Raw genomic sequence first — 27,862 nt, 5'->3', positions numbered from 1 at the left:
CTTTGTCAACATAGATTATGAACACTATGTTTTTAGAGCAAAGGTTTTAGCTCTAAAGGTTTTAGCTGCTTCCACAGTAGGAAAGTGGAATGCATATGTCCCCAACTCTGAAAACAATGTTTTAAACTGTGATTTTTATACAATGAAAATTATTAAATTGATTCAAGCACTTAAATTTCATTTAAACTAGGTGGGAATTTATTCTATATTTCAGGATTAATGATTTTCTTCTTAGTCACAGGCATTTCTTGTTTTGCTTTTTCTTTTACATCTCAAATTATCCAACCAAGTATTTTTAATTAAAATAGTTCTAAATATCCTTAGACTTCTGCTTTTTTTTAAGTCTGTGAAGCATGGTGACTAAAATTCATTAAAATTATTTTTTTATCAAATCTCAAGCATAAGCTTAAAATAATAAAATAACTATACGTTATTAAGTATTTTGATCTATCCAACTTATTGAATCATTCAGAGGACTTTAAAATGGAAAAAAGATTATTTCTGATTTGTTCTTATGATTTGTTAAGGTGAAGTTGACAGTTTTAACTTGATGGATAGGGGTGGAACCAAGCCCTGAGGGTTTGATAGGAATCTGTGCTTGCCCTTAATTTATTTCATCAGAATCTCTTGAGCATATGTGTTCAAGAGAATACATAGTCATTTGATTTTTCTCTATTGTTGTTATAATCATCTACATATAATGGAGTAATAATAATGCAACCTTCTAACCTTCCTGAAAATATGTTAACTGTTTTTTTTTTTTTTAATAGGTAATGGATTGTGTGATTCTAGATGATGGTGGGTTTCTTTTAATGGCAAATCATGATGATTATACTAACCAGGTGTGTACTAAAGTGAAAAGAACTACGGTTTCCAAAGCATATTTTCCTGATCAACATTGCAAAACTCCTTCATACCATAATAGAAATTGATGAGTTGTTTTATTTTTGTTATAAACTTTAAAGTGCTTAATATGATATAAATCGCTAAGAAATGCATCCAAAATCTAGATTACGTTATGTTTGTTAGTTGAGTTTACTTCCTAGTACTCACAGTAATTAAAACATATAGCTAAGGATCTTAATATATATGAACTTTTTATTTTTGACTTTCAGAAATTTAGAATATTTTCATATATTAAATATTTATCCGTTGATAATGTCTAACTTAATATCTGGCTGGTTTGAAACAGGTGAAGTTCTTAATCCCAAATTTGTAAATTGGCAGCACATAGGCTATTTGGTTCACACAGGATTTTGAACAAAGTAGAATTTGTTGCCAACTAATTTCACTTGTGAATGTACATTTCTGGCTTCTCTTAAAAAAAAAAAAAAAAAAGGAAGGAAGGAAGAAAAGACCTCTCAACAATGACCTTTTCCCTGTCAATGTTTACGGGCTGGAGTTTAGGATTAAACTCTAGGGTAATCCTCTAATCACCTAGAGGTTGCCCCTCTAGATGGGACTCACTCCAGTTCATCAGTTTCTACAAGTTTCTTTCTCATGTCCCATGCATTTTTCTTATTTATACTACTCTTCCCGTCCCCAGGAGGCATTTGTGTCCTTAATGCTGAATCTATTGTGTCCATTCCTTCCACAAATCTCTCACAGAGCCATTGAGTAACGAGAACACCTCAGTTCATTTGCACTCTTTTGGAGTGTCATATCCTGGTTGTTACTTGCTTCTGTTTTAAAACTCCTGGGTAGTTTTAGTACACAGTTCTTTGTATTATTTCTTTTCATTGTACTGGTTCAGGTTAATATTTGACTTTCACTTGAAACTTCATGTTATTATTTCTTTCTGTGCCAGATTGGAAGATTTTTTGGAGAGATTGATCCTAGTTTGATGAGACACCTGATTAATATATCGGTCTATGCTTTTAACAAATCCTACGATTACCAGTCAGTGTGTGAGCCTGGTGCGGCACCAAAGCAAGGCGCAGGGCATCGCTCGGCATACGTGGTCAGTAACACCCAAGTTGCCCCTTCCTCTCTGAGACACTCAGTATAAATTAATGCACTCACATTTTATTATATTTCCTAGCCATCAATAGCGGACATATTGCACATCGGCTGGTGGGCTACTGCTGCTGCGTGGTAAGTCAAAATTGTATTTTTATTGGTAATGAGAGAAAGATGTCAGATAGTAAAGAATTTGATGAAAATACAGATTTTGTGACATGTAAAAAATTATCATGAGAGTTAGTGTTTTAAAATTTCCAATAGCACATATTGGCAATATATACTTATAAATAGTTCTTTCTAAGTCATTGGAGTAAAGCTGTTACAATTTTTCAGTTTTTTTATATGAAAACAATGTTATGCTCGTGCAAACTTGAGACTTCTCAGATGCTTCTTTTTCCATGGGACCTTTGAAACTTCATTTGTGTTCTTTCTGTGTATCATACTCAATTCCTTAAATTTTAGGTGTTTTATCCTTCTATTAATTGGCTTCAATATCCAAATTAGATGTCTTCACTGATCAAATTCATGACATAATGACTTATCTTTCTACCTCTTTACTGTTCATACAAAGGCTGGCTTAGTTTTGGAGGCATCGTCTTGCTGAAAGGGATCTAATTCTTTCTTTTCACCAAATCCATCCTCTTACCTTCTTCACCCCCTCACCTATAACCTGTCACCTTTGAAAATGAGACATTTAAACTGCTTAGGGAGGCACTGTGGAAAGTCTGGAAGATCAAATCTGGCATTGTTTGGTTCTGGTTAAATCAAGTAACTAAGCCTCCTGGTGTGTCTGGGATCCAATCTCTCCCTCCCTCCCTACCTATGTTTCTTTTGTACCAATGCCCTACTGTATTGTCCAAGTCTTATTCCAGGTAGGTTACTCTCTAACATTCATTTGATATTGAGGCTTTCCCAGCTAAAATTAAGTGTTTACAGAGTAGCAAAGATTTTAGATTAAAAAAAAAAAAAAACAATTTTGGGGGGAAAATTGTGAAAAATGGTGCTTTCTATTGTGAAAGAGATTTATATATTAATTCACATAGGTTTTTTCTAAACCTTATATTGATTCTGAAATACTTGATTGCCTTTATATTATTTTCTGGTCAGAATATCTGCCCACTCACCACTGCCCCTCCCCTTTTTTATTAAACTCAGTTCCAGATAACTCTATACTAATATTTGGTTCCATTCCCCTTTATTATAAAACTGAAATGTGCCATATGCCATAGATATATGTATATTTATTTCATAAATGTCACATTATGTATTTATAAATATATTCTAAAGTAAGTCATCTATAAACCCATGGCACAAAGTCATTTTTGTTTTTAGGGTTTTTTCTTCCTCCACACAGTTTCAAAAACTGAAAGATGGAGAAAATTCTGACTGAAACCCAGGCACTAAAATACCGACATTATCCTGCTAGAGTTACCACTTCTCACAATCTCATTTTATAATGTGATTCCTCACACACATGTCCCTCATTTGGTCCTAAACACACCTAACTTCAGAACATAATTTACAATGTTTTATATAATTTAAAAAATATTTATATAGAATGCTTCTAAACTTTGTATTAGCAAATTCTGAATTTTTCCCCTGAAAGATGAAAAATAAATGTGTTTATGTGTATATAAAAAATTCCTCAGGTTTTTATTTTGTAATTTATAAAGGAAAATATATAGATTTTTATCAATAATTATTCATATTTAAAATTCAGGTCTATTCTACAGCAGTTAATCTTGAGTTTGACCTTTCCACGACTTCTTGAGGCAGGTACGTAAAAGCTCAGATATTATTGTCTTAATAATTAAATTTTTCTTTTTGGATGTACAGAATTTAACAAACTCAATAAGAAAGAGAACGTGTGGGAGAGAGAGAGAAAAAGAGAGAGAAGTCATTCATTTAACACTTGTAGGTTAAAACCTTTTTGTCAAAACTTTCCTATTTCACATCGGCCTCTATTTTGTAGCTGTTAATGTGTTTGAATTAATTTATTCTACTGAAATTTATTGGGCACCTATTAGGGGCTGCCACTCTGTTAATCTTGAGTTTGACCTTTAGCCAATCAAAGTGCCTGCCCTTACACAGTTGTTGTGCTCCATGAGAAATGAAGGTGCTGGGGACTGATATAGTGTCCCCTCATGATGGTGGTCTTTATTTCCCCACAGTTGACATGGAAGATGATGACTTTACAGCCTCTATATCAAAGCAGAGCTGCATTACTGAACAAACACAGTATTTCTTTGATAATGATAGTAAATCATTCAGTGGAGTATTAGACTGTGGAAACTGTTCCAGGTAATTTTTTTTTCTTCATTTCTGGACCATTTCTATTTCACTAAGAAACTGTATTCAGTTTTATAATCACTATAGAAAATACTGGAGATTGCTATTGTTCAAGTCTGAGAGATATGAGTAACTGTTTTAAGATGAAAACATCAGAGATCTTCACTTTGTGGGTTTTAAAATGAATTCTAACTTTGATAATCCCTTTAACTATGATATATAGTCAAGAAATCAATACCACTTTTAGCCAGAAAATGAGAAATTCCATTATATTTAAATGTATTTATTTTTTCATCTCAAAGAACCTATATTAAAATTTTCTAGTATAAAGAAAGTTGCAGAATTATTCATCCTAAAACTAGGATTAATTACATCCATAATTCTAAACCACCTATATGGTTCTTTTTTACATGTAGTTACTACACAGGTTTACAAAAAGATATTAAGGGGTGTGTGTTCTAGTACTCACTGAAATTTAGCATTGAAGATATGTTTGATTTGAAACTGGAAGAACTGGGAGAAATGTTTCCCAAGGTCAAGGTTAATGTTAGTCACCAGTATCCATAAAACACCTTGAAACATTTTTTGGAAGAGATTGTAATGGGATAGAGGAGAAAGGTGAGGAGGAGTTTTTTGAAGTTTTAAGAGGAGAGTGATAGTCCATGTCACAGGATCACTGAGAACAGAGCAGAAAGGCACAGCTTAGAGGGCAAAGAGTTGAGATACTTTGTTTTTAGTGAAGAAATGTTAACATAGAGAAGAGGAAATATGAAGAGATCAGGTAATGTGAGCATGTGAAAGGGCTGGAATTGTTAATTGGTAGGGATTTAAAAAAATAAAGTTTATAACAGTTAAAAATGTCTTCAGGAATAGGTTAACTGAAACTGGCATGCATTTTTAATAGATATGGTCAATATGATTTTATGACTTAAGTAATCTTTATGTCCTAGGAGGAGGTAGAGGGTATGGAAAGAAGAAGAAAGGGGAGGCCAGCCAGGCATAAACTCAGCAGAAAGCAGACCCATCCTGTTTAGAGATTAGTGTATTATGCTATCAGCTTCAAGAAACAGCACTGTAGCATGTTCTATGGGTACATCGGAAAGAGTTTGAGTCCTTTGGCCTCTCATTAATTGATGTCCAGAACTAGCAATGTGTGGTTAAAAGTTGGCTAAATTAAATCGCAAAGATCAATATAATCAAGATATTAAGTTGAATCATGATTTTTTTTTTTTAATTCACTTTATGCTTGTGTCCTAAGTTCAATGAGGAGGGAAAGCAAGAAAATCCCACTTCTTTGAACATACATAATCATAAAGAAATTACTCTTTAAGGACAGATTTACATTTTTATCTTGGTTGCTGAAGAAGACAGAAGCAGCTTAAGATGTGCAAAAAACAAAAGCAAAAAACACTTCATGGAATTTAAAGCTCTTGACTTTGTCTGTATCTGTGTTGTCCAGTTTAGCAGTTACCAGCCACAGTTGACTATTTCAATTATCAATTACAGTTAATCAATATTAAAATGTTGATATCAGTCACACTGGTCACATTCTAGGTGCTCAATAGCCTTATTGTCTGTCATATCGGAGAAAGCAAAAAACGTTTTCATCATTATAGAAAGTTTGCTGAACAACATGATTTAGTCTTTACTCTGCCATTAGCTTGGGCAAGATGCTTAGCCATATTTGTACTAAAAGTTTTATCTGTAAAATAAGGCAACTTTGGCATATTTCCAATGATAAATACCACAATTCCTTAAACATGTAAAATAAAATATTTTTTTCTATGAGTTTCAACAACTAAATAGTGCTATTTTTGCATTGAGGACTAACTTTTTAAAAAAAAACCACACAAAACATTTTTGCATATTTTATACTCATTTGAGAGACGTAATGTGTGTGTACTAATAAATAAAACACAGTAATCTTCTAAGATCATTCTCCTTCTGTTTTATTGTTTGTGTTGGTGATGCTGTTTCAAGATGTGATATTTTGTCTTTAATATTTAAGAATCTTTGAAAGATTTTTATTTCTTTCCCAAGATAATTTTGTTGTTTTTAAAAATATTTTACAGAATCTTTCATGTAGAAAAACTTATGAACACCAACTTAGTATTCATAATGGTTGAGAGCAAAGGGACTTGTCCCTGTGACACACGGCTGCTCATACAAGCAGAGCAGACTTGTATCCTTTGACAGTAGAGGTGTTTGGAATGGAAAGCCATTTAAAAATAGTGCATTTTTAATCTTGTCATGTTGTTTATGCTCCTAAAAAGAAAAATATTATAGAGTGATCATCTCACTGAGGCAGAATGGACACCTCACACAAAATTTGGTTTGGATGTCAAGACTGATGTTGCTACAAATGCACTGAAAAAATGTGTAAGGCTTCTTACTCACATGATGAGGTTTGGTGGAGAGAGCAGTGCAGGTTCCCAAGTAAAATGGCTTGACAGAGCTGTGGCTTGAAAGCTGTCAATACTCAATCATCCAAAGTGGAGTCAGGTCTAGTATATGCATACAATGGAATATTATTCAGCCTTAAAAAAAGGAAATCCTGTTGTATGCTACAACTACAATGGCAATAACACTAAAACTACTTCTGGTAGTAAACCTGCAAAATGACATGCAATGACCATTAAAGCATTGTACGCAGAGGTTCTGTAGAGCGCCTATAATTTTTGCATTAGCCTAAGCTGTTTTTGAAGAAGAAAAAATAGTTCTCACCTGTGTTTGGAACTGACATTTATTAGGAATTGGTTTATGTTAAGTAGAGTGTGCCCAGCTTCTCCCTTGTGCTCGTTTACAAGGATGACCCTGCCTTATACTCTGCATCAATTGTGCATTTCACTCACTTATATTCTACAAATATTTATTGAGTACTTGCTGTGTGCCAGGTACCATATTCAGTCACAATTTAAAAAGTTGATCTCTTCACACAGTCCCTAGTCTGACAAGAAAAAAATTGTGTCAGTTTAATTCCTTAAATCCCTAAGTATTTGAACTGGTTGTGTTGGGCTGGGAATAATGGCATAGGTATCTCTTACTTGCTTTGGGAAATAAATATATTGCATTTCTTTTTTTAATTGTGTGCAGGAAAAGTAGTTTCATATTCCTTAACAAGTTTCTTTAGCTGATGGTCCAGATCCTTGTGATATGGTTAAGCAACCCAGATACCGAAAAGGGCCTGACGTCTGCTTTGATAACAATGACTTGGTAAGACCAAACGTTTACTGTATTAATTTACTTTAGCTCGATGGTCATTGTCCACAAGAATTTAAGGAGCCATAGTGTTTCTCACTAACATGACGTACTTTCTGGTAAATAGATCTTTCATTTCAATATTTTTCATGGTAAGCATAAGCTTAACAGTTGCTTCTTCTATCTGTCCTTCCCACAGAAATTGTACTTTCAAACACAATTCCAACACAATTCCAATCAATTCACTAATAATCCAGCATTACAAAGCTGATGATTTTAAAGACTTTCTAAAAAACAGTAATTGGCAGTAAATGTTACTTACAGTATATGAGTTGTCTACCTTCATTTATATTCCAATCTTGAAGATATAAAAGTTATTTTCATTAATTTGGGTTTAATCTTCATTCAGAGTATTTAAAAACCTGTCAAACAGCTATTACCCAATTATTTTACAATTCTACCTTTTTTTGACATGGTTTCTAATTCTGTCATATATTAGATTTATATTATTTCTATTAACTGTATTAATTCTTATATTGTTTGAAATTAGACCAGGTCGATTACATAGGGTTAAGCTGATAAAATTTTACAAAACATACTTAATATGTTATTTAAACACACTCCTAATTTTCCTATAGGTCAGTCATCTTCCTCTAACACTATTCAGACTTTCTGTGTCTGTAATCAGCTGTATGATTTTAAAATTATTGTAGTTAAGAAACTTTATTCTTAAACATAAAGGCCACAAAATGCCTGCCCACTTTCAAAAATCAATTTTAAGTATAGTATTCCTCAATTCTCTGATGTGCCTTTGCATTTACTGTCTTGCATACACCAATGAGCATGTAAACAAGTATTATTACCTTAGGAACTGTTTATTCTGAAAACAGGCCCCATCATTTACTGATTAACGTGTATTTATAGAGGTTGGTATTTATTTAGCATTGACTTGCCTACTCTGTACTTATTTACTCTAATATACATAGCCACTTTTGTCCCAGAAAAAAGTAATGCATTTCCATAGATACATATTATATAGTTAAGTAATATAAATTATAATTGGAGCAAAGAAGAAATAAAATCAGGGATGGAGAATAAAGCTAAAAATGCAAGATGTTTTAGCAGGTAAATCTCAGTTATCTCTGAGGAATACTGATCATTCCCTTTGATGGAAAGTGATTCAAAGTTGCTGCTAATAGATCTTTTTCATTGTACACCATTAGACTTAAATAAAGTTCAGATATGAGGACTTCTGTTCTTTTATCTACTATACCTTTAGGAGCTTTGCCCGTGTCAAGTCATTCCCTAAAGAATGTTGTTTGTGGACCCAACAGGGTAATATCATTAGGGAAACTTCGCTCATCAGCTATTTGCCATCATAGACTGAGGTTCAATTCCTTCAGATAAACTTTAAAGACCATATAAAATCCCTATTACTCAAAAATATTTTCACCCTCTGAAGCTCTAATTTTTGTCAAGGCATTAAAAATGTTTAAGACAAAAATTCTCAGTAACTCAAGTTCCTATAAATTATACAGTGGATTGTGGGTGAAAGTACAAGTCTTGCTCGGTAGCTTAATGTGCTAATAATGTCTTGTGTTTCTTTAGCAGTGGAGTATTCTGTAATGCTTATTTGCAATGGTCACTGTGAATCTGCTCTGGATGGAGGCTCACATAAACTGCTAACTGCCAGCAAATTGCATGAAATCTCATCTCGTATGTCTTCTTTTCTGTGTTTTCTTTCCTTTTCCTGTACTTGCTACTTTGCCCGTTATTAATAGGATCAACTTATATGCACAACGAGTCGTGCCTGTACCATGATGTCAGCTCCTATCTTCATTTTACTGCAAGTTTTCATGTGGTGTGGATGGTCAGTCACTTTCTCTAATTTTTCTTTGTTTTTGTGTTTGGTTCAAAATTTTAAAAAATAAACCATATCTCTAAATGCACCGTAACTGTCCTGAAACCAGGTTATTAAAATTCCAGTACTGATGTAAATAGCTAATTTCAAATGTTGTATAAGTTTCTAATCTTAAACAGACCATAACAGCACCTATATTTATTTAAAAATCAGTATTTTCTCATATGTTTTTTTTTTATAAATATTAAGTCATTGTGGAGAAAAATTATACATGCTTCATGATGTCTCAATTTAACTAAAGAGAACTGTCTTAAGGACAATTATTAGAACTGGTAATCTCAATTTATTTTCAAAAGATGCTGATATAAAATTAATATACCATTTCAATTTTATCAATCATTACTTAATAACTCATTCTAATTTTTCTTTTTTAAATAACTTTTCAGATTTTTACTACCAAAATATTGCTCTTATTGAAATATTTTAGTATAAGTGCTTCCAATTTCTAAGTCTGTTTTACTTAGTATTACTTATATTATCTAGGCAAAATTATATTATTTATTAACCTTTTGTCATTTATCTGAATTATATAATCAACATGACTAAATAGATGTTTTAGGACCTGATTTTGTGTTCAGGGCTCCATTTACAGTTTTGCAGTTTCTTTTCTGATGCTCTCGGTTCACCATGATTATTTTACTAGAGCAGCTTGGGTTGTGTTCTTTCTTCATTGTTGTCCAGGTAGTCATTGATTAGGAAACCACTAGATGGAGACGTGGCCATTACTATGAATGGAGTGAGCTTATCAGAGGTGGGGAAAAGTGGAGTAGCAGAGGGATATTCAGAAAACAACTGCTTTTGTCCTGGGATAATAAAATAATGGTTTCCACAGCAAAAAATTCCAAGTGAAGGAAACCTATCTGGTTTAAATAGATAGATAGCTAGATAGATGATAGATAGATAGATGATAGATAGATGATAGATAGATAGATAGATAGATAGATAGATAGATAGATAGATAGATAGATAGATAGATAGATGATAGATAGATGATAGATAGATACCAAATTAAATTATCTCTCTGTATGAACATATTTTTAAATTGATATCTAGGTAGGTATTTGAAATATCATTGATCCCAAAAAATTGATCCCTTAAAGAAGATTACATAGGTAATCATACCATTTACATACTAAAGGTGTTGTAAAATCACATTTTCTACATTTGTCCCTATTTATAATCAATAGAAATGAGCACACTAAAGCTTAAGGGTAAAAAAAGTATTACATTTTCTTTTATAGATCAAAAATAGTGTAAAATTTAACTATATTTTCAAAAGTTTACTCCCATCAATCACAGAATGTTTTAGATAAGATTTATAGGCTACTCATTATGCATGTCAACTTCCTTTTGAATAGATCACTTCCCATTTTACCTTACACTTAAAAATCTATAGGCAATGCCCTGGCCGGTGTGGCTCAGTGGTTGGACCCAACTGGACGGGATCAATATGTTTTAATGAAATACTTTTTGAAAGATGAAAAGAGCACATCTGGGATGCCTTGATGTTGTTGTGTCCTTGGGGAATATATAATAGTAGTCTTGAGAAGATGCTGTAGATGACATATACTTTACACTCGGAGTGGGGATTTTAAAAACACAGCCACCTGTGTGGAATAGTGAATTGTTCTATGCAATTTGAATGTTGTTATGATGATATCAAAGGAAGTATTTTCTTTGAAACAATAGAAAGTTGATAAAAATAAAATATTACACACAAAAACCACTGAGATTATTTGGCAGTTTTCCCCCACATTTAGGACCAATAAAGGTTAAAGTCTAAGCTTCAATATTAGTCTGAATGTAACTTGTGTGGATTGGATTCTGCTCACAGGAAAACAGGGATGGTGGTGTCATCTAAAGGGTATATCTCTCTAAGCATTTAAAAAGTGCCTCTGTCTAAAGCTAGGACCCTTACACCCTATGGAGTTATAAAAGGGTATAGATTCTGGCCGGGTGTGGCTCAGCGGTTGAGCTTTGGCCTAGGATCCAGGAGATCGAGGTTCAATTCCCGGTCAGGGCACATGCCTGGGTTGCGGGCTGGATCCCCAGTAGGGGACGTGTCCGAGAGGCAGCCGGTCAGTGACACTCTCATCATTGTTTCTATCTCTGTCTCTCTCCTTCTCCCTTCCTCTCTCTAAAATCAATAAAGATATATTTTTTTAAAAAAGGGGAAAAAAGAATATAGATTATAGGTATATAATTATGAAGCCCATACCATGAGGACTTTATTAAAACACAGCTGTTCAAATGAGACATTTTGATAAGAGCTTTTTGAAGACTAAAGTTGTAAAGAAGAACAAAAGAAAAACAAAGCTGAAGTTTATCAAAGAAGAAATGAAAGCAAGCCAATGATATGTGTATTGAGGAAGTTCATTATTTTATGCAAACCTAATTTATAAAAATACATTATTGGGTGCATGAAAAATGATTATACAGAAATAAATGTTTGTGTATATTTACATATGCACACATACATTTAAATAGCTGAACAAAGATACTACCTACTTCATAAGTTAATGTAGTGAGTATGTTAAGGTGCTGTGTAGGAGAACAAATTATTTCTTAGGGAATTTTTGTAGATTTTTCTTTAACACTGGTATGGGTTACTTAAGTACAGACCTATCTAAAAAGTTAGCCATTGTTTGGTAGATGTCTTCACCAGTGATTTGCCTCTTGAAGGAAATTTAATGATTACTATAATTCAGAAAAGTGCAAAAACTTCTTAACTGAATGACCAGAAAATTTTCTCTTGGGAAAATTATTTAAATAAATTAAAATTTTTTGTGCTCTTACTATGTGAAATTAGTAAGAGGTTCTAGTTTTGGGAAGAAAGGCAGAGTAATTGTTTAGTTAGTAATTCTTGTTTAACAAGGGAAATGGAAGGGATTTGAGCCACCAAGTATACATGGTCTCAAAAAGTTAGCCTTGGAGCAAAATCATATGAATATAACTATGGTTTAGATGTTGTTGGTTATTTTTTAATGAAAAATTGGAAAAAAAATAGGAATGAGGAATCCTCAGTGACATCTTCATTAAGAGCCCTTTGAGAGACATCTCTAGAAGGAAACCTAATTATTGTATTTTAAAATATATATGTATACACACACATATATATTTGTACATGTACAAATATATATATAATATTGGCACTGAATCCTTTTTCTATTTTAATGTGTCAAACTGAAACAAGGTACCAATCTCTTATTTTTCACTATAGTAATCTTTAAAAGTCAGACTTGATTTATCTGGTCATGATGTTAATAGGAGTTTGGTTCCTTTAAAACAGAGAAATGCTAAAGTTTCACCCATACCAGTGCATTTGTGATTTAGAATGTTTTTAGAATGGAGCTCATAATTTACTTTCATAGACTAATTTCAAGTCTTGGTATATGGTTTGCCCATGCAAAACACATGAAAAACATGCTCAGGAAACTGAGGAGGCAGATTTTTCAGTGTGAATCAGCGTACAGACTTCAGGGACTCCAAATAACTTATCTAAATTACCACCTTCCATACTGAAACAGACATATCTCATCATCACACAAAGGAAATGAAACAAAAAAAAACCAACACTAAAAATATAAAAAATAAAGACAATGGGTTCAAGCCAGAGAGAATATTTTTCTTTCCAAAAGACATTTCTGGAATAAATTTTACATTAATAATTTCTTTGATAAAATATACCTTTAATGCATTAATGGGTCTTGTTTGTGTTCTCATTTTTCATTCTATCAAATTAATACTTAACTAGAACTTAGGAGATACTCCTGGTAAAATGACAATTAAGCCTTTAAGTTAGTATTTTATATCTGTAGTGTTTCTAACTGATCAATATATGTGCTGCTTTATTGAGTACTACTATTTATCAAGTGCTTACTGTATATGTTAATATCTACTTGTGAGGCACTTGGATGTCTAAACTAAAAAATAATTTATTTTTTTAATCGGAAATCCAAATGTAAAATAACCCTGTTTTTCATCTGGCAACCCTTCCTAGAGGGGAGAGTACTTGAACAAAGAGAAGAACAAGTACAAAGCCCTGAGACAGTAAACACCTTAACCTGCAGCAGAGGAAGCTAGTGTTATTTGGAGCAGAATGAGTGGTGGGGGAGGGGAGAGGAATACCGGAGGGTGAAGATGGAGACAGCTAAGCCCCAGACCTTGCTTTGCAGGCCTTGTCAAGAAATTTGGATTTCATTCTGAGAGTGATAAGAAATTTCAAGAAGGGAGTGAAATGATTTGTTGTATGGGTTTTAGAAGACTGCTTTTTGAGAAAAGATCAGAAAAGAGCAAGAACAGAAACAATGAGGCAGGAGTACAGGCAAGAAGTGATGGTGATTTGTATATGAGATAGTGAGAAGTAGGTCTCGGGATATTATTTCTATATTTTTATGGTTGACAGTATTACAGATGCCCTCCATTTTCCCCCTTGTGCCCCCTTCCACCCAACCCCTGCCCCATCTCAGGCCTTCCCCACACTACTGTCTATGTCCATATATGCATGTATGTTCTTTGGTTAATATCTTTCCATCCCCCCACCTCCACTGAGATCTGTTATCCTGTTCCATGCATCCATGCCTCTAGACCTATTTTGTTCTTCAGTTTATTTAGTTCATTAGATTCCACATATAAGTGAGATCATATGATATTTGTCTTTTTCCAACTGGATTATTTTGCTTAGCATAATAGTCTCCAGGTCCATCCATGCTGTCTCAAAGGGTAAGAGATCCTTCTTTTTCACAGCCACATAGTACTCCATGGAATAAATGTACCACAGCTTTTTTATCCACTCATCTACTGATGGGCACTTGGGTTATTTTCAAATCTTAGCTATTGTAAATAATGCTGCTATGAACATAGGGGTGCATATATTTTTTCTGATTGGTGTTTCAGGATTCTTAGGATATATTCCCAGAAGTCAAATTGCTGGGTCATACAGCAGTTCCATTTTTAATTATTTTTAGGGACCTCCATACTGTTTTCCATAGTCACTGCTCCGTCTGCATTCCCACTAGCAGTGAACTAGGGTTCCCTTTTCTCCACATCCTTGCCAGCACTTGTATTTTGATTTATTGATGGTAGCCTTTCTGGCAGATATGAGGTGATACCTCATTGCTTCCACTTGTTTGTATCACCCTCTGTTTCTTTTTTCAATTTTCTATAGTTTTCTGAGTACAGGTTTTCCCTCCTTTGTTAACTTTATTCCCAAGTATCTTACTTTTTTTTTTTTTGTTGCTGTGGTAGACGGGATTGTTTTTTTAGTTTCTCTGGATAGATTTTGAAGCTAGAATTAGGAGACATGCTGATGGATTAGATTTGAGAAAAAGGGAGGAAACACAGATGACTTGTTGTCTTTGACCTGATCCAGCCTGATACAAAATCCAGAAAAAGCCATTACAAGAAAACTGTAGTCTAATATCTCTCAAGAACATAGATGCAAAAATTCTCAACAAAATATTAGCAAATCTAACAATATATATAATGAATTACACACCATGATCAAGTGAGATTAATCCCAGGTATGTAAGGCTGGTTCAACATATGCAAATCAATATGTAGTATACCATATTAATAAAATGAAAGGTAAAAGTTACATGACTATATAAATAGATGTAAAGAAAAGCTTTTGACAAAAATACATCCTGTTATGATAAAAACCTTGGCCAGACTGGGTGTAGAGGAACATACATAATAGTGGCCATTTATGACAAAACCGCAGTTATTATACCCAGTGGAGAAAAACTGAAAGCTTTTCTAAGACCATGAAGAAGACAAGGATCACCACTCTCACACTGTTACATAATATAATATTGGACTTCCCTGCTAGAGCAATTAGGCAAGACAAATAAGAGATGCAAATAAGGAAAGAAGTAAAACTATCACTATTTGTAGATGATATGATTCTATATATAAAGTACCCTAAGACTTCACCAAAAAACTGTTGGCACTAATGAGCAATTTTAGTAAAGTTGCAGGATACAAAATCAACATGCAAAAATCAGTTGCGTTTTTATACACTAAGTATGAAACATCTGAAAAAGAAATAAAGTATCCCATTCACAATAGCATCCAAAACAATAAAATACTTGAGAAATTTTAACAAAGAAAGTGGAAATTCAGTACAGTGAAAACTGCAAGACTTTGCTGAAAGAAAGAAGATGCAAACAAATGGAAAGACATCCCATGTTCATGGATTGGAAGAATTAATATACTAAAATATAAATAGTACCCAAAGCCATGGATACATTCAGTGCAGTCCCTTCAAAATGCCAATGGCATTCTTCACAGAAATAGAAAAATCTAAAATTTGTAAGGAGACACAAAAGACCCCAAATAGCCAAAACAATCCTGAGGGAAAACACCAAAGTCAGAGGTATCACACTTCCTGAATTTAGACTATAACTCAGAGCTACAATAATAAAACCAGTATGGTATTGGCAAGGAAAAAAAAGATACAAAGACTAGTAGAACAGAAGAGAGGCCAGAATTAAATCCCTGTAATCATGTATAGTCAACTAGTATTCAACAAGGGAGCCAATAACAACCAGTGGGAAAAGGATAGTCCTTTCAACAAATGGTGTTGAGAAAACTGAATAAACACCTGCAGAACAATGAAACTGGACCTCTGTCTTATACCACTCATAAAAAATAACTCAAAATGGTTCAGAGATTTAAACATAAGGCCTGGTACTGTAAAACTCCTGAAAGAAAACATAGGGAATAAACTTCTTGACAAAGGTCTTGACAATGATTTTTGGATATGACACCAAAAGCACAAACAATAAAAGTGAAAATCAATAAATGGGACTATGTCAAACTTGAGCACTTCTTTCTGCACAGCAACAAAACAACAACAAAAGAAAATAAAGAAGAAAAGGAGGGAGGGAGAGAGGAAGGGAGGGAGAGAAAACCGAATGAAAAGGCAACCTACAGAAGGGGAGAAAAATTTTGCAAACCATGTATTGGATAAGGAGTTAATATCCAAAATATATAAAGAACTCATACAAAAAAAAAATCCAACTTAAAATGGGCATAAAATATAAGTAGATATAAAGATACCCAACTGGCCAACAGGTACATGCAATGTTGCTCAACATTACCAGTCATCAGTGAAATACAAATAAAAGCACAATGAGATATTTCCTCACACCTGTTGGAATGGCCTTTTCAAGAAAATAAGAGAATAAGTGCTGACAAGGATGTGGGAAAAGGGATCCTTTGTATACTGTTGGGTGGAATGTATATTGGTGCAACCTGTGTGGAAAACAATGTGGAGGTTTCTATAAAAATTGAAAATAGGTCAACCATATGATCCAGTAATTCCACTTTTGGATATATACCCAAAGAAAATGAAAACAGGATGTCGAATAGATATCTGTGTTCCATGTTTATTGCAGCATTATGTACAATAGCCAAGATATGAAAACAAGCTAAGTGTCCATTATTGATGAATGGATAAAAAAGAAGTAGTGTATATATACACACACAATAGAATATTATTTACCCATGAGAAAGGAGGATATTCTGCCATTCTTAACAACATGGATAGACGTGGAGCATATTATGCTAAGCGAGATAAGTCAGACTGAGAAAGACAAGCACTTTGTATGATATCATTTATATGTGGAATCTTAAAAAGCCAAACTTATAAAAACAGAGAATAAATGGTAGTTACCAGAGAGAGGGGGGTGAGGGAATAGGACAGATGTTCAAGGATACAAACTCACAATGAGTAGTAAATAAGTTGTAAGTATCTAAGACAGTACAGTGAATATAGATAACAGCATTGTATTACAATCATCAAACGCTACAAGACTAGAACTTAATTAGTACAACTACTAAAAAGAAAGGATAATTATGCAACATGATAGAAGTACTAATTATTGCTACAATGACAATGATACTACAGTATATTCATCCATCAAATTAACACATTGTATACCTTAAATTCATACAATGTTATATTCCCAATATATTTCAATAAAAAAGAGAGACACACTAGGACACATTGCAATTAAATTATCAAAGTAGAAGACCAGGAGAGAATCTTAAAAGTAGTAAGAGAAAAATAAATTTTTATGTACAAGGAAACTCTTCTAAGACTATCAGCAGATTTTCAGCAGAAAATTTGCAGGCCTGGAGGTAGTGGCACTTAATATCCAAAGAGTTGAAGAAAACACCTGCCAAACAAGAATACCCACAAAAATTGTCCTTCAGAATTGAAGAAGAGATAGAGTTTTGAGACAAGCCAAAACTGAAGGAATTTATAGCCACTAGACTTGCCTTACAAGAAATGTTAAAGACACTTCTTGAAGCAGAAGCAAAACAGTGCCAATTAGTAACAGAAAAACATGAAAATATATTTTATTGATAAAGGTAAATGTATAGTTAAATTCAGATTAATCTAATATAATGGTGGTAGGTTAATCATTTGTATATCTAATATGATTGTTAAAAGAGTTCATGTTGGTGTGTGAGACACATTAAGATATTATGATTTGGCTTCTTAGCAGTGTGATCATGGGCAAATAGCTTATTTTTCTGAAACTGTTACATTCTCTCTAAATCTGGAAGCAATACCTACTTCATAGGGCATCCAGAAGAAACAGATGAGATAATGTATGAGATGTGTTGACAGTGCTTTGCAAATTTGCCCAATAAAGAGTAGATCTTAGTCCAAAAAATATAGTGAAAATAACTATAATACAATTAAGCATTACACAAGATAAAATATGTAAATTGTGGTGTCAAAAACAAAACGTTGTAGGGAGAGGGTAAAAATGTAGTGCTTTAGAATCCGTTCAAACTTAAGATGTTACCAGTTTAAAATACAGTGTTAAAAGATGTTTTCTGTAAGCCTCTGGTAACCACATACCAAAAACATACCACATACCCAAAAGAAAGGGGAAATGGGTCTAAACATACCACTATAGGAATACATCAAATTGCAAAGGAAAAGAGCAATAGAAGAAAAAGGAACAAAGGAATTTGTAGACAGCCAGAAAACAATTAACAAAATGGCCAATACCTTCAATAATTACTTTAAACGTAAATGGACTAAATTCTCCAATTGAAAGACAATTTGTAAACTGGCTGAATGGATTGAAAACATAATTATAAACTGCATACAAGAGACATACTTCAGCTTTAAAGACACACACAGATTTAAAGTGAAGAAATGGAAAAGATATTCCATGCAAATGGAAACCAAAAGGAAACTCGGATAGCTTTTCTTAGACAAAGTAGACTTTCAGACAAAAATGTACTAAGAGCCTTTGCCAGGTGGCTCAGTTGGTTGGAATGTCATCCTGTACACCAAAAGGTTTCAGGTTTGATTCTGGTCAGGGCACATACCTAGTTTGGCAGTTCATTCCCCAGTCAGGGTGGGTACAGGAGGCACTGATCAATGTTTTTCTCTCACTTTGATGTTTCTCACTCTCTCTCTCATGTACTCTCTCTCTCTTCCCCCCACCCCTCTAAATATTTCCTCATGTGATTTTTAAAAAATGTATAATAAGAGACAAAGTCATTATATAATGATAAAGAGATCATTTAATAAGAGAATATAACATTTGTAAGTATATATGCATCAACATAAAGCACCTGAATATATCAGTTTAAAATTAACAGACCAAAAGGGAGAAATAGACAATGCAGTAATAATAGAAGACTTTAATTCCCTACTTTCATCGATGGATGGACCATCCAGACAGAAAATCAGTGAGGAAACTTTGGAGCTAAGTGACAAGTTAGAGCAGAAGAACTTAAGAGACATTAACAACATTCCATCCAAAAGCAGCAGAATATACATTCTTCTTCTTCTAAGTTCATGTGGACCATTCTCCGTGATAGAACATCCTTTATGCCATAAAAGAAGTCTTAATAAATTTAAGATTACTATATCAAGAAGAAATTGTATCAAGCATCCTTTCTGACCACAAGTGTATGACACTAGAAATCAATTACATGGAGAAAACTGGAAATTTTACAGATGTCTGGAGATTAAGCAGCATGCTGTTAAACAGCCGTGGTCCAAAGAAGAAATCAGAAGAGAAATGAAAAAATATCTTGAGACAAATGGAAATGGAAATAAAACATACCAAAACTAGCAAAGTATTTCTAAAGGGAAAGTTCATGGTGATAAATACGTACTGTCTCAAATAAACAACCTAAATCTACAACTCTAGGATTTACAAAAATAACAAACTAATTGCAATGGTAGTAAAAGGCAGGGAATAACAAATGTCATAGCAGATATTGTTAGGTTTGGACAAAAGCTTAATGTTCCTGAGGGCTCACCCCTCCCCAGGATGAGAATGTAACTTTTAGATGAATTCCTTTCGCTTGCTGCATTCTGTTCATTACTCTTGGTAACTTTCACTCCCTGCATGAGAAAGTAACTTTTAGATGATCACAAGCAACAACCTGTTCCTTACATTCAAGAACTTTCTACTCCTGCTCAGAAAAACCATGCGCACGCCAAAAATTTCCCTCCCTATGCCCTATAAAGAGATTTCCTCCCTAACCACTTGGTGCTGATGCCAGTTGAAGCTCAGCCCATCTGTGTTCAGATACTTGAACCATTTATATTTAGATGCACTAATAAAATTGCCTTTACCTTCTCATCTGGCCTCGTGTGTTCCTCCTCAGCAAGCCTAACAGATATAAATGAAATATAGGCTAAAAAGGCAATAGAAAAGATCCATGAAACAAAGAGCTGGGTTTTTGAGAAAATAATCAAAATAGACAAACTTTTAGCTGGATTTCCCAAGACAAAAAGAGAGAGGACTCATAATATTAGAAATGAAAAAGATGTTAAAATTGATATCAAGAAATACAAAGGATCAAAGAGACTACTGTGAACAATTATATGCCAAGAAATTTGTACAACATAGAAGAAATGGATAAGTTCCTAGAAACACATAGCCTATCAAGACTGAATCATGAAGAAATATAAAATTTAAACAGGCTAATTACTAATAAATCAGTTGAGTCATTTATCAAAAACCTCTCAACAAACTAAGGTCCAGGATGAGATGGCTTTACTGCTGAATTCTACCAAATGATTAAAAAAGAATACCAATTCTTCTCAAATCTTTTAAAACGTTAAAGAGGAGGGAACACTTCTAACTCATTTTACAAGGCCAGGCTTAACATGGTACCAAAACCAGACAAAGAGACTACAAAAAAGAAAATTAAGGTCAATAATCTTGATGAACAAAGATGTAAACATCTTCAACAAACTAAGTTAAACAGTACATTAAAAGGATCATATACCATGATCAAATGGATTTATTCCAGCAATGCAAGGGTGGTTTAACATCTGCAAATCAATATAATGTACCACATTAACAAACTGAAGGATAAAAATCATGTGATAATCTCAATAAATGCACAAAAAGCATTTACCAAATTTAACATGCAATTTGGTAAAACTTTCAAGATGGTAGTAAAGGTACATACCTCAACATAATAACAGCCATATGTGACAAGTCCACAGCTAATAATATATTCAATGGTAAAAAGCTAAAAGCTTTTTCTCTAAGATTAGGAATAAGACAGGGATGCCTACTTCTGCCACTATTATTCAAGACAGTATTAGAAGTTCTAGACAAAGCAATTCTGCAGTAAAAAGAAATAAAAGACATCCAAATTGGAAAGGAAGAAGTAAAACTGTCTTTATTTGCATATGACATGGTCTTATATATAGAAAGCCTTAAAGTCCACCACAAAACTGTTAGAATTTGTAACCAAATTCAATAAAATTGCAAGATACAAAGTCTATTTACAAAAGTCAGTTGTATTTCTATACATTAATATTGAACTATCAGAAAGAGAAATTAAGGAAATAATTCCATTTACAATTGCATTAAACTGACTAAAATACCTAGACGTGAATTTAACCATGCAGGTGAAAGAGCTGTATACTTAACATTAAGACATTAATGAAAGAAACTGTAATACTTTCGACAACAAAGATTCTTTTTAAAATAAATAAATAAATAAAAATATATAAAAAAAGATATTGAAGACACAAATAAATGGAACAGTACTTAGTACTTATAGATTACAAGAAATAATATTGTTAAAGTGTCTATACCACCCAAAGCAATCTACAGATTCAATGTAATCCCTATCAAAATTCCAATAGCATTTTTCACAGAAATAGAAGAAATAATCCTACAATATGTATGACATAAACCATAAAATTCTCAAATAGCCAAAGCAATCGTGAGACAGAAAAAAGGTGAAGGCATCACACTTCTTGATTTCAAACTGTATTACACAACTACAGTAGTCAAAACAGTATAGTACTATCATTAAAAAAGACACACAAAACAATGGAATAGGATAGAGAGCCCAGAAATAAACCCATACATATATGGTGAACTAATTTATGAAAAAGGAGCAAAGAATAGACACTGGGAAACAGAAATGGTGCTGGGAAAGTGGAACAGTCACATGCAAAGAATGAAACTGGACCACTATCTTACACAATGCACAAAAAAAATCATCTCAGATAACCAAATGGGACTTAAAAGATGCTGCACAGCAAATAAAACAAACAAAAAATATTAAAAGCCAATCTACTGAATAGGAGGAAATATTTACAAATCATATATCTGATAAGGGGCCAGTAACCAAAATATACAAAGAACTTATAAAACTCAGTATCAAAGAATAAATAACCCAATTAAAAATGAGCAGAGTATCCAAATAGACATTTTTCCAGAGAAGACATACAGATGGCCAACAGGCACATGAAAAGATGCCCAGCATCACTAATCATCAGTGAAATACAAATCAAAACTGCAGCGAATATCACCTCTTACCTGTTAGGATGGCTATTGTCAAAAAGACAAGAGATAACAAATGCTGGCAAGGATGTGGAGAAAAGAGAAGCCTTATACATTGTTGGTGGGAATTTAAATTGGTGCATCCACTATGGAAAACAGTATGGAGGTTCCTCAAAAAAGTAAAATATAGAACTACTACCATATTATCCAGAAATTCTACTTCTGGGTATTTATCCAAAGAAAATGAAAACAATAACTGGAAAAGATATAGACAATCCTATGTTCAGTGCATCATTATTTATAATAGCCAAGATTTGGAAACAACCTAAAAGTTTATATAAATAATGGAATTTTATTCAGCCATTAAAAAATCAAATCTTACCACTTGCAAAAACATGGATGGACCTTGAGGGTATTATGCTAAGTGAAACAGACCATGCAGAGAAAGACAAATACTGAATGGTATCACCTATATATGGAATCTTAAAAAATAAATAAATACCAAACTCGTATAAACAAAGTGGCTGCCAAGGGCTGGGGGAAATGGGGAGAGGTGCACAAAAGTAAGGCCTGAGGATCTAATAAAACATGGTGACTATAATTGATGACTATGTTGGTGACGCTGTAAAACTGAAATTTGCTAAGGGAGTAGGTATTAAATAGTCTCATCAAAGGAAAAATACATATGTGAGGGATAGATGTGTTAATTATCTTGATAGGGGAGATCCTTTCATAATATCAAGTCACTACAATGTACATTTTAAATATCTTGCAATTTTATTTGTCAATTATAACTCAGTAAAGCTGACATTTTAAGAAAAACTTTGTTTTCATATTAAAAACAATAAAAGTGTGTGAAATTTCACAAATGTGTGAAATTTAAAGCTGCAAGACTGAATTAAAACACCTAGGAAGAAAGTATAATTAAAGAAGAAAATACTCTTGAGAACTTACCCCTGGAAAAATCTCACATGTAGAGATCATGAAGAGCACAAGCCAAAAAGAGTTAGATGGACCACAAACAAGTGTGGCGGAAAGATGCATGAGAAAATATTCCAGTGAGAGACTATTGTCCATTGTCAGATGCTCTTGGAAAGTCCTGTGGACTAAGACGTGATCATTTTTTAATGATTCTCTTTAAATTTAGCACCTATCTTTGAAAACTGAAATTTTCTTTAATAGGTTCTTTTTCCTCAGACTTCTCTTAAACAGAGTTCTGCTGCCTTAAAATACAATTCAAGAAAGAAATTTTACTTATTTACTGAGTAGCAATCACTGTATTAAACCCTACTGAACAAAAGAGCCAATGTTCTGTTCTCTGGGAGTTCAGAGTCTTTGTATAATTATTCTGAATATAATATGTATTTATTTACTTACATAACATTATTTTGATTATTGGAAGATAAACCTTAGATTAGCAAATTCTTAAATGATGTTTAGAAAAATAATTAGATATGAGGGGTTTCTATTAAGTTCAACGTATTAAAAGGAACTAAAGGATGTAGAAAATGTTACAGAATACAGAACCTAGGAATAAAAGATAAATAATAAGTTTACATTAGTAGGGAACATAGTGAGCCACAACTGGACATTTGGTATCCAAATGAGTATATTCATTACATACATTAATGATTTTCTAAACAAAACTTGATAGCTTAGCTCCTTTTCTAGGTTATAAGTTTTCAGAGTGTCTTTTCATTTATGATTCAAATACATTACTCCCCTTGTTATTTTAATTCTTGATGAAGGTCCAGGTGCTCCATGTGCGGTATGGTATGTTCACCTTTGAAGCTGAATATGAGGGATATGGAAAGTAGAAGTTCACGTCTCAAATTTATTCTACCAGCCCCCAGAATTTGCCTAACAGAGCATAATTGTTAAAATCATAATTTGTGGGAATTATAAAACATGCTATTAAATTTTATTTCTTGTATTTATAAATATATAGGAACATTTGATCCTATGAAAGTTTTTATTTAGAAATTGATATACATTACTCAAAAGAACATTCACTATTAAAATATTTTATTTCATTATCATCAGAATCTACAATAAAATTATAAAGCATTCTAATGGTGCTAGGGAAATTGCTTTATCCAAAATCACTGAACAATAAAATCTAGGAGAATGTAATTTGTTTGGATTCAAATTAAAGAAATTTCATACGGTGAGTTCAGAAGTGGACTAACCCTGAGGTGCTCTGAAAGATAGCTTACCAAATGTTTTCCAGGATTTTTATTTTTCCGTTTCTTTCCAACAGGAGGATTATACCGACTGTGGCGGCGCTTCGGGCTTAAACCCCTCCCTGTGGTCCATCATTGGCATCCAGTTTGTACTTCTCTGGCTTTTATCTGGCATCAGACACTGCCAGTTATGACCTTCCCAAACCAAACCTGCATCGTTGTACCCCAGACCCTGCCAACACATGAGCCCTCAACCGCATTAACAAGGGTCAGCCGTGGAATCGGCGGGACATTAGCTGGACCGTCACTTGGCATAAATGTAAGGAGCAGACTCCTGAGGCGCCCGCCGGCTGCATGTCAGGGCGCCAGGTCCTTCCACTCGTGTGAATGTTGCGTCATCCATGTAGAACATCGAAGCAGAACTCCACACGTGCTTTACTGGAAAATTTGAAGGTCTGTTGCTGCGTTGTTGGCGATTACTTGTAAGAGGGCTCCCCACACAACTGTTTATGAATCATACCAGTTGTCTTGATTTTGACCTGGAACTTTGAATTGCTGCAACCCTTGTTCTTTTACCAAGAAAATCTCTAGGGGGAAAAAGAGTTATTTTTTGCCTTCACTTATTCATCTGTTGAACATTTTTTCCTGCTTTGAGTAGTTACTACTGAAATATGTATATAGAGAGAGAATGAATATTGATGTAATCTGTTGAAATAGAAATAATGGCTAATTTTTCTATAAAAATTGGCCGTGAATAAAATGCCTTATGAAGAATGGCTTTCTCTGCCAAAAATACAACACAAATGATGACTAATTAAATTTCGGTGGGGTAGTAAATTGGTTGTTTGAAAATAATAACTAAGAAATTATTACACTAAAGGTGCTTGAGGGTGAAATTTGAATAGGCGACGTATTTCCTCATAAACGTAAGCCCTTAATAAGTGCTTCAATGTAATGTTCCTTTTGTTCACAGTAAAGTTATGTACTGCTAGCCAGATATTTTAAAATGCTCTAAGAAAAGCTTGTTGGGGGGAGGGGAAGATGTTTTTTCTTGTGATAAATGAGCTTTGGTTATCAAGGGTATTTTGCATGATGCTGCTGCTATTTTAACTTTCAGTTTGTTTTTCTCTTACTGTATAGTCCATTGAAAAGTTAATTGAGTGACATCATTGTTACGTAAGAATCTGAACCTTGCGGTGTAATGCACTTAAGTCATCTTTAAAAACGTTGTTAAACTACTCTGAATATACTGTGCAATGTAAATGCTGAATGGCTGGGTTAGGTAAAGGGTGAAATGGGGAATTAACGGATTTTATACAGATTCGTGCTTTTGCCTGAAAACCTATGTACAGATATTTTAAGTACATAAATCAGATTTGACACATTTATTTTTTGAAAAGTACATATATGTTCTCAATGAAGATTCATCCTCGGTTTCCTCTTTGTTCGTTTGAATAGTGGCACGTACAATCCAAAAATTACCACTGCTGCTGTCCTCCCTTTTCAGTGGTCTGACCACTTGACCAAAATTTCCATGCAGATTCATGAGGGTTTTTCAATAAGCTGAACAAATAGGAAACCTCGAATCTATATGTATGCACATGAATACTTGATTATGAATAATCAAAATTGTTTTTATACAGCCTTATTGGTGAAAATCGTTAGCCTAGTAAATCAAATGTTTCATTATAGATTAATATGGAAGCAGAATATTATTTATGATTTTAAAAGTTATTTTCAGGAGTAAACAGTATTTAAAGAAAGGGTAAAAACTGAATGTGTAACTGTAGTTGTAGTAAATAATTCTGTTGAAGGCTGGAAGTATGCAGATATTTTTTATGGTAAAATGAATTTGTTCCTTTTTTGAACATGCCAAATATTGGTGTGTATATATGCTGGAAATTTTCTTATATATCCTTTTCAAGTTGAAATCTTATTAACATTATCCAGCATGTGTTAATATGCTCCGTATAGCAAAGAAAGGTATGACCAATTCTTTAGCACAGCTTAAAAGATATGTTTTGTCTTTAGCTTTGCATACATTTGTAATTCCCTGCTACCACCAATATACCCCAGGTACCATTTGCGTACATTATCTTATTTAAAATATTTTTTTATTTAAAAATGGGGGGATGGGGAAATGGACTCACTTTGCCAACTATTGTTCTAAGAGTTAACATCAGTTACCATTTCTAATGCATTGTTGTGATTTTGTAGTCTCATTTGTAACTGGTATTGACATTTTAGAAAACACCAAAGTGATTTAAAAATATATGGAATTTCTCATTCTAGTAATGTTTAAATCATGTTGTTTGTTAATTAAATATTTAAAACTTATTGTTAACTTTTGCTAGACTATTTTAAATCATGAAAGTGTTGGGGAGGGGATATCAAATTATAAAATTATGTTAGTTTGTGTATATAAACAACACATTAAAACAGTGGAATTGCTTCCAGCATACAACAAACTACCTTAAAATTATCTTTAAAATCTATTAAATATACTTTCATGACTAACGTCACTGAAATAGTATGTATTCATCAACTACATTGTTGTATTAATCACAGTTAAACTTGGCATCTTTTGGCAGGGTCCTATTTGATTTCATTTGAGATAAAAATATATTTACATGCACGAATCTTGCTACGATCCTTCATTTTCTGCTATATAATAAACTAATATATTATGACAACCACATACATGATTATAAATTGGGTGAGAACATGTGCTCTGACTAAAAATTGTTCTGAATCCTACTACCAGTCTTCATGCCTTTAGCATACTTACTTTTCTATAAGACAGTAACACTCATCCCATCAAATTGTTATATTTAATTTAGGATTTTTCTCTGAGTTCTAATTGTTGACAAGAACCTAAATTATAGCCTATTATAAATATTGATTTTCAAAGACTGAACAATACAAGAGATCAAGAAAAAACCTTTTAAACTCTTCAATTATTTAATTTTTGCTTTAGTCATGCAGCTTTAACATAGTTTGTCATTAAAACAAATTCAGATAAGTCTTGCATTGGTGTTGAGTACCAGGAACAAATTTTGCATTAATGGTTTTCTTCATTTGAACAACCAGCATTACTGCCAAACACCAATCGTGGTCCATATTTGTAACAGGTTTTTAACATGACATAGTTAGCAAGTTTGATTGAAGATATTTTGAGGTCCTGGGCCTATAAGATTTTAGTATGACCTTTTTTCATGTTTCTAATGCTTGAGGCATTATTGCTTAACTTGGAAAAAACAAAACAAAAACTGAACAGTGTTGCTGCCATTTGTAAGTTTTCTTATAATATTCCTTTTATTAACTTTAAAACTGGCCTTACTGGGTTCAAATAGGCAGTATCCCTTTTAAGTGACCTTTGCAACCCAAGTGTTACTTGCTTATTTGATGCTCTCTTGTATTTTCCATCTCATTTAAATCTTTTTCTCTACCAAAGCTTAAATTCTAAGTCTTAATTTAAAACTCTAAACTATTCCATTGATTATGTTAGT

At 33.2% G+C, this 27,862-nt stretch overlaps 1 protein-coding gene across 2 annotated transcripts in view; it reads left to right on the top strand.

The window, feature by feature from the left end:
* The window catches only part of CACNA2D1 (calcium voltage-gated channel auxiliary subunit alpha2delta 1), a 451,150-nt gene extending 423,583 nt beyond the window's left edge, over window positions 1-27,567 (top strand). For both annotated transcript variants that reach the window (XM_087821121.1, XM_087821120.1), the window contains exons 31-38: window positions 771-842; window positions 1,808-1,960; window positions 2,042-2,094; window positions 3,683-3,738; window positions 4,134-4,263; window positions 6,324-6,433; window positions 7,382-7,464; window positions 24,431-27,567. In XM_087821121.1, coding sequence (XP_087677247.1) covers window positions 771-842; window positions 1,808-1,960; window positions 2,042-2,094; window positions 3,683-3,738; window positions 4,134-4,263; window positions 6,324-6,433; window positions 7,382-7,464; window positions 24,431-24,547 — 774 coding nt within the window. In that variant the 3' untranslated portion in view covers window positions 24,548-27,567. The remainder of the gene's footprint in view (window positions 1-770; window positions 843-1,807; window positions 1,961-2,041; window positions 2,095-3,682; window positions 3,739-4,133; window positions 4,264-6,323; window positions 6,434-7,381; window positions 7,465-24,430) is intronic.
* Window positions 27,568-27,862: the final 295 nt, after the last annotated feature.

This window comes from Miniopterus natalensis, chromosome 10 (assembly GCF_054644295.1).
Source record: "Miniopterus natalensis isolate mMinNat1 chromosome 10, mMinNat1.hap1, whole genome shotgun sequence".
In the NCBI taxonomy this organism is placed as follows: domain Eukaryota; kingdom Metazoa; phylum Chordata; class Mammalia; order Chiroptera; family Miniopteridae; genus Miniopterus; species Miniopterus natalensis.
This window is presented reverse-complemented; position numbering and strand designations above follow the sequence as displayed.